General features: G+C 40.5%; 1 protein-coding gene across 5 annotated transcripts in view; it reads right to left on the bottom strand.

The window, feature by feature from the left end:
• Positions 1-766: 766 nt before the first annotated feature.
• TSC22D2 (TSC22 domain family member 2) overlaps positions 767-8,704 on the bottom strand; it is a 125,198-nt gene continuing 117,260 nt past the window's right edge. For 2 of the 5 annotated variants that reach the window (XM_033004612.2, XM_033004613.2), the window contains 2 exons: positions 3,265-3,316; positions 767-2,468 (listed from right to left, as the gene is read on the bottom strand). In XM_033004612.2, the coding sequence (XP_032860503.1) occupies positions 2,208-2,468; positions 3,265-3,316 (313 nt within the window). In that variant the 3' untranslated portion in view covers positions 767-2,207. Of the gene's footprint in view, positions 2,469-3,264; positions 3,317-8,704 lie in introns of those variants that run through there. The other 3 variants (XM_042801198.1, XM_042801199.1, XR_004408836.2) reach the window with 2 other exon arrangements.

Raw genomic sequence — 8,704 nt, 5'->3', positions numbered from 1 at the left:
GGAAAATACACTTAGCTACTGAAATATTTTGTTTTCTAATTTGCATGCAAAGCTCTTGTTTCACTAAAGGATTTACTACAATATACATGCATGCTTACAGCAGGCCAAGAGCACCCACTTACAACTAAAGATCATTTTATTTTACTACTTCAGCGAGTACTTTTTAATACACACACACACACACACACACACACACAGAGCTTTTTTGAACTGTGCTGTGAACTGATGCTTACCAGGAAGGTGTGATGCTCCAAGTTCCTGGAACACGAGACAAGGATGCTTCCTCGAGATCTGAAGGCACCAAAACTTGCAGGTCCCAGTGTTGCTTCTTTTGTTTCACCTAACACATAAACCTGCCCAGAGTTAGACAAATACAAGGATAAGAGAGAGGGAAACATCTGCAGGCAGCCGGACAGAAAAGGTGTCGGCTGAGGAGGAGGGGCCGGGCGGGGGTGCCTGGAGGGGTTTTGCAAAGGGCAAGCCTGGGCTTTAACACACCAAAACACCAAACTGTTTCAACACCCCAGCACAAAGCCAAATGTTAATCCACATATATCAGTGGATAACCAAAACCAACGGGTCACTGACAGCACCAGAATTATGCTTTTCCTAGAATAAAAGAAAAGTCTGTTGCACAAGACTCGGTTATAGTTCTGGCATCATTCTATTACTGGCTCACTGAAGCTACCTCTCTCCGTTTTGTTAAGAAAGAAAGTGCTACTGAATTGAGTTACACTGTAACAACATCTAGAGCCAAAAAAAAAAATTCAACAAAACTGCAGTTTAATTTCAGAAAATGTGTTAAAATATATACACATCAATTTGACACACTGCGTAAGTTTACACAAATGATGGTCTCTCTTGAAACTGTATTTATGAAATGTACATTTTTAATTTAAATACTCAGTATACACTGCACTTAATCTGCATGTTGCATTTATTAAATACATTAAAATCTGCAATGTAACAAAACGTTTTCTGCATACGAAATTCAAAACACCATTTTAAATGAACAAAAGATGGCTCACTTCATTTATTTTTTTTTTTTTTAAACAACTAGTGCATAGCACACTAGCTCAGCTCCACCAACACCAGCTGTTCTTTCTTTTTTATTTGACATTGTTCACAGACTATTACATATTACAATAAGAGTGCTGGATAAAAACATGAGGTACGAAAGTGGTTCAAAGATTATAGGTCATGCAGATCATGCTAGACAGCAAAGAAAGTTGTGAATGAGAAAACACTAAATAAAAATACATGAAGAATGTGCATTATAAAATAAAAAAAAACTCAATTACACAGCTTTGCTTCTTTGGTTACAAAGTAGGTTGAACAATTTCACAGCTTTTTATTCCCACCCAAAAAAAAAAAAAAATTATACGAAATGTCAAAAAGCAGAGGAATCATGGCAATTTCTCTCTATTAGAAAGTAGAAACAGAAATGAGCAAAGTTTTCTTCATCAAAATAGCCCATCAATTATTTATTATATCACAATAACTGGTGACTACCTGTACAGATGCACTATGGTCTTCATACTTACACTCTATACAAAATTTACATTCAAGCTGGATCTTTACTACCGTAAATAAATACCAAAGGTAAATTGCCATTAGTGTTAGAAATATGCCAGGATTCTTTTGTTCAATTATTGCCTAAACATTTTATCTATTAAACGCAATCCCATCTATCATTTTACTGATACATACATTTATTTAAAAAAAAAAAAATTAAAAAAGTTCTGTGACATTGTTCATGTACATTATGAAAATAGCAGCCCTGTAATAAATAAAACAAATAAATGAAACTAATGTAGGCAAATGTTACTTATATTGAAAGAACAGTGGCTCTTAGGATGAATTGTTACTTCTTATCAGATAGCAAGGCTCAAAGTAATCCACGGGAAATGGAAACCTTGGGGAGCCACCAAAGCTCTTAAAGACCTCAACTCCTGCACACCAAGCAAATGCATTCTCTGCATTAATACACTTCTACGACTTCCCCTGTGCACTGATGACTAACGGACACCAGCTGCACTTCGTGATACACCAGTGAGGGACAGCTCTTGCAGAATGATTGTCTAATACTGAAAAGGCCAAACACACAACAGAAGCGTGGCTACTCGCTTTCAGAGGAAGTGGAAAACATCAGTGGCACACGAGGACAGACTGCTCTCAGGTTTTTGTTTTCAGGAGGCAAGAAAGCTTTACGCTGAGGAGACATTCGGCTGCTGTGGAGGCTGCGTTGGCTGCGGAGGCTGTGCTATCACTGTTTGCGCTTGTGAAGTGCTACTGGGATTGGCCTGTTGGGTTGAAAGTTGGGATAACTGATCATTGTTTGAAAGAGATTTTAACAGTGCGTTTTCTCGTTCAAGTAAAGAGTTTCTTTCAACTAATTCTTTTATTTGTTCCTTCAGGACTTCCACTTCTTCTCTTACTGCATACATCAAATGGCTTTTCACTAGATCCTGTGGAGAACAAGTTAACAGTTAACACCAACTGAAAGAACAGTTTCATTCCACTCCAACCCCAGGATTTACTATTTTACTGCTTTCAGTTAAGTAAGTGGCAAGCCTGGAAAACTAAAGCACTCATCACTAAAAATATATGAATACATCAGCCTTTGAGAGCAAATAACCTAGCTCCTTAATTCACCGCAGAGTGGCCCTTACATCAGAAGCTTTGTTTCCAGCATTCAGCATTAAGATCTAGTCACCTCGGTTACGCTGAAGACCAGGAGTAGAATTACGTCCCAGCTACCTGGAGTGAAAGCATTAGCTCTGAGGCTTTGACCTGGAGGTAGGAGTCTGCGCTACACGATCCCAAGCGCTGAGGTGTATGAAAACCAAGAAATAAACAGGCCTCTAAAGCAGCAGAGGCAAAAAATCAAACAGATGTAACTGAAGCTGAACAAAACGTCAGGGATGGCACAGCATAAATGCCATTTAAAAACTAGTAATGAACTTCGCTAAAGAGACTTAAATGTGCTAATTATTTTCAGCACCCCTTTAAGTTCAATCAGCTCATTCACAGAAATTTGTAGGAAAATTAATTTAAGAACACCTCTGGGCCTACAGTAAAGGCAATCCTGGTTTGTAGTCATCCCATAGTTGATACACAAAATCCTTTTTTTTCAAATGATGGTCTCAGTCTGTCCCAACCAAAGGGATGTTACAGACTCACAGAAACACAATACAGCTGGAAACTTATGCTCAATGACAAACCACTAATCCTCACAGAAATATCAACTTATTTTTTACTTACCATCGCCTGCTCTATTTTGTTGTCAATGGCAACAACGCTTGCACCAGAAGAACTGCAAATATAAGGAGAAAATTTTGTGAGCATTACTGTGTCATTTGATTAAAACTATGCACGAATCAGCACCCACAGGACTCCTAGAGCATGCTTCCACTGAGAGGCTAGAGCTTCAGATTCAAGAATTCAGCACACAATCTTGGGGGTTTTGTTCCCCCCACTGTATTGTCCAGTAGTCAGAGCTCTTAAAAGACACTGCTCCTTCATTTTATAATTCCTCAGACTACGCTTACAACACCCTTAACCAGAAAAATGCATTAAAATAAACAGTGAATTAAGTGCTTTCATTCCTTGACTCCTTTTTTCAGCTTTTTTCACGGTGGAAAACAGGAATTCATGTGATATTCATAAGGTCCTTACCCCTAGTTTTATTTCCGGTAAATTGCTTTTATAACACCTTGAAGGAAAAAAAAAGCAGTTATTCGTTCTCTGGCTTTATTTGAAGACTGCCTTCAAGGTAAAGGAGTTCCTGGATCAGCACCATTTACAACTGAGTGGCAGCAGTCAACAGACGAGCAGGACACAACCAAAGCCCTGCACTTCACGACTGCACTTAGTTGGTTTCAATGAATTCTCTCGGGGTCACATTTAACATCTAAGAAACACACCACAGCTGGCTGGTTACAGTTAGGGTCAGTCTTGTTCCAAAGAGGACAGCCCAACAAAACGAATCACTGCCACTATAAAAAAAACGTGTGTTTACTGTGCGAAGCAAGACGTTGAACTACGTCTTTAAGCCTCGGGTGACGGCAATCCAGGCCTTAATATCTGTGCTGTGTCTTCCCGTCACAATACAGGAACGCGAGCCAGCGGCTCGCTCGGAGCCCCCCGCGCCGGGGTTCGGGGGGCTGGGGGTGCCCCTGCTCTCCCGCAGACTCGGATCGCCCCGCTCGGAGCGCAGCTGTGGCGCCGGGGCAGGGCAGCCCGCACTGCCGGGACTCCGGCGGAGGATCCGCTGCCCCAGCTGCACCCACACACACGCTCTGCCCGTGCCAGCCCTCCCACCCTACGGCGCAGTGCTCCCATTTCACCCCACAGCTCCGTGTCTGACAGCAGACAGCCCTTCCCGGACTAATTACCGGGCCCGCCAGTGATAACGACTGATAATGCTCCCCCGGAGATGGAAGTTGCTATCAGCACTGCGCAGCTACGTTTGAAAAAAAGTTAACGTAGGGGAAAAATGCAAGGTTTGCAGTCATGCTTGGAAACTCGCCTCTGAAAATATGAAACACTCACTGAAACCAAGTGTTAAGGAAAAATTACTGAAGGTTTTTTAAAATGAGTACTGGCAACATGCTCAGCAGTATTAGTTACATACGGGAAACAAAGCTCAACTACTGAAAGAGTGTGACGCTATTTAGAGAAATCCATTTCAGCAAGTCTCACAAGAATTGTCAGTACCTAGCACCCAACATTTACAAGCAGAGGGAATCGGCTTTTCAGCTTGAGGTAATAACAGCCTCTATTTCCAAATGAAACCAAGCTTGTCATCTAAAACAAGTGATGAACACTCATTTCAAAAGAAATTTGTTCCAGTGTCCTACTGTCTTCCAAGCCCCTTTCAAGCCATGCTTGTGGTAAACCACATCAGAATAAAAAGTATTTATAATTCATTACAAGGTTAATCTAAAATGGGAAGGAATATTTAATGTGTTTCAGATCTATCTGAAATTGTCAAAGCTGTTTGTGCTCAAGAGTCACTGAAATCACCAAGACTGCTCCATGTCACTGATACAGCCTTTCATGAACACCACTCTAGGAGTCAGGTGAGGCAGCTCTGAAGAAATAAAGAGGAGCAAAGTTAAAGCAAACAGCACACTTTACACTGTAAAGATGCAGAAGCAGATCCCACTGTAATTATACACCTTTCATCGATAGTTTTCTAGTTAAATTTGCCGAAGCACTGAGCCCGGACGGCAGAGCCGCTCCCTGCACAAGCCCCGTGCCCAGCGCGCAGGCCCTGCCCGCCCGCCCCAAAGCTCCACGCGGCCTGAGCGGCCTCCTGGTAGTCAGAGGCGGTTTCATCCTGGCGACAGTACTTCATTCCACTTTCTAAAAGCATACGAGAATTAGATTTTAAGGTAGCACACCTCCCATACGATTCTGTTCGTTCCTCGTTTAATAGAGCTCCCCTCAGTAAACAGCTCCGGCGAGGCATTGGGAAGCAGAGCGCTTCAGTGCCAGCTGTTCTCGTGGTACAGTCCAAACATGCTGCCAAATCTTAAGATTTTGTATTTTTCTCAAGGCCTTGGCTGTTGATATCAAATCTCAGTTTGCATTAAAATATTTTATCCCGTGGCTGCAGAATTAAATTTATAGGTACAATCCAGTCCTTATGAAAAGGCCAGAAAAAAAACAGAAGACACCTGTTAAAGAAGTCTTTTTGGATGTCATAAGCATCCATCATACTGGAAAGAGTTTGATACAACCTGTGAGTGCACCATCCACTGTATGACCTGTGTCTCAACTAGCAAATCCTTCGGTTAGAAGTGGAAAGACACTATTTAGCTCTAAGGAAAGACAGACCAACTACTACACTATGCTTTTAGACCAGTTGCTCCAGGAACTGTAGAAGTCTGACAATTATTGCCAAAGCTGTGATACATAAAAATCCAGAGAGTAACACAGGACAGTTAAAGGGATGCATTAACTTTTTTTTTTTTTGCAACTGCAAATTTCCCTCCCTCAAACGGAGCTTTTGCAGCCAACTAGCTGCCATACACACACACACACTGTAATTTAAGAGAACAATTCAGTTTGACTTGGCCCTCCAAGTTAAGGCTCTGCAAATGAAGGCTCTGACTGGAAAGGTTATACTGGTATACCAAGATCACTCTGAAGCTCATCAAGTACAAGGCAAAATTTATAGTCAGCAAAAATTACAAAGATTAGCAAGTACATTTTGCCATTTCCAGAGATGGGCAGTAAAATCAACATTTTTCTACGTTACATGCCAGATAGGCAAAACCTTATTTAGTCTGACAAATCCTTGTTTGGATTGTTTTTTAAAAAAAAAAAAAGTCCTACTGGCTTAAATGTAGTTTTTTCCACCTTTTACTTTGAAAGACCAAGGGGAAAATTACACCTTGACTGCTAATAACGCTGCTGAGCTATAGCTCACAATCAGGTATGCAGCGTTTGGAACAAAAGTGTTTTATCAAATACTTACAGCTTGCACTTCAGAATTCTTTATGTTGTATTTTAGGTATATTTCTCCTATATGTCTAGAACCCAAGAAGGGCATTGTAATTCTTTTGTTTCAAATGTCTTGCAAAGTGACAGAAGTATCTTGGACAATCATGTGTATACAGATTAAGAAAACGGGAAGAGAACTGGAAAGTCTAAGAACAAGTCTGATTTCACAGTATGTTACACAATATACAGCAATCACACTTTCCACAATGCAGCACGCTCTTAAAAGCCTCAGTATAGTTCTGCCTTAATTGCTGCTAAAACGTTTCCTATGGAGACGTGATATCCCAAGAGTATGGTAAGGTATTATTGGAAAGATGTTTCAGCACCACCAACAAACTATAATATTGTTTTTAAAGTGCTTGGTAGCCCTGTTAGCACAACATATAATCAGTGTGCGACTTGATTGAAAATACAGATACTATGTAATGACCAAACAAGCGTTCTTTGTAAAGCTTAATTTTTCAGTTCAGGAAAACTTACTTACTGTAGACTATTCCAAAACTTGAACAACACTGTTCACAGAATGGGAAAGTGATTAATGGAAAAAAATGAGGATGAATGGATCAGAAGACAGCAAAAAAGGTTAATGTCTTAATGTTAACTTGCTAATGGTGGGAGAAAAATTTAACCATCAACACCCCCCCACATTTGTAAGCACCGAGATCTATTTCAATGGTGAACTCAACCACCACCACTGCACTCAGCTTGGCATTTTCACCATTAGTGTCTTTAGATAGAACTACCATCCTTCTAAGAGACATGTTCTCAACTTCAAAATTCTCTTTGAAATCTAGGTGGAAAGACTAGGAATCAGACTTCAAAATAAAGGCATTTGCAGCTTAATTCTCTCTGCATGCTTAAAAAAGCCACAGTGGTTCACTTTTAGAGGTCCCACAGTCCTTAGTTATGTGTGTACTTTATGCCAATGTTGGATGCACTAGGAATGAGAGTTACAAACAGCCCTGCTTTGGCACTGTCAAGTACTGGAGTAGATAACAGCATTTCACAGTGAAATGAGACTTCAAATCCTCCTGACTGGATGACAAACCAATTTTGAAGCCTCAGTTTTTTTGGTTAGTAACAAAAAACATATTGTGAATTCAGCTGTATTACTGATTATCTGCATACTACTTTCCCAAAGAACTTCTTAGCAGCAAGCCACCCCCACGAAGACTGCCAGAATGCCATTAGTTTTCTTGATTTTTCTTGATATGTCTTTTAAATTTTAGCATCAAGAGTTACACTGTACTATTCACATCATGCTTTTAGATACATAAAACCTATCGCTCAACACTGCTAAACCTGCAAGAGTGGAAAAGATTGCCTGCAGAAAGGGCACACCAGTGCTAGCGAGAGTCTTGTCCAATGGCCTCTGTAACACAACTCCTCCTTTAAAGCACTACATCTACTTTGCTTTAGGCAAAAGTGGAAAAGATCTACACGCTGCAGTCTTGGACAGACACCCCTGAACCAGGTGACCTCCTCTGGCCCTTCTAGCTCTTTTGTTGTTTACTGCTTTAAACCAAACTGTTAAGCAACCTTTCTGGAAGGAACAGTAACGTACCCTGAAGTGTTCCCACATTTGTTTTGCTCACAAGTGAGTTACAAACTAAAATAATGCATTAATTTATCCTTTCCCCTCACTGGTTTACTCATTTATGAGCTACTATAGTCACTTAACCAGCCACTCTTCATGTCTTACCACTAGTTGAGCTATTTAGTACACCCAGAGAAACCTTACCTACTCTTGAAACAGTTAAGGCATGTTTAATTAGCCTCCATCCAATTACAAGATTTTATAATGATAGCTTCCCAATACGGTCTACTATCCAGCCTTGAAAGAGTATCTATGCAAATATTTCAGATTTTCATCATTGTTCTTTGTCAAAGCTGCGTGAGAAGGTCCGAAGCTGTGAATCTGCATCCTCAGGATTACGGGCAGGTGCCTGGCTTTCCCTGCAAGCCTACCTCAGCTCCTCCGTCAAACACAGAAGTGCTTGCTGCCATATGACAGTTAAGTTTTCCTCAGTTTTACATGCAACTCTGAAGATCAATTATTCAAGACAACATAATTGATCTCAGAAGCAACACATGAGCTCTGTAAGAGACAGAATACTTCTGGGGAAAATCAAGCCATTGTTTGAGTCAAATTGTTTTAGGTTTGGGAGTTTTTTGACATTGAAGAAAAATG

Source organism: Tyto alba, unplaced genomic scaffold, assembly GCF_018691265.1.
Source record: "Tyto alba isolate M040663 unplaced genomic scaffold, T.alba_DEE_v4.0 Super-Scaffold_10, whole genome shotgun sequence".
Classification (NCBI taxonomy): Eukaryota; Metazoa; Chordata; class Aves; order Strigiformes; family Tytonidae; genus Tyto; species Tyto alba.
The sequence above is the reverse complement of the archived record's forward strand: the minus strand, read 5'-3'. Positions and strand labels throughout refer to the sequence as shown.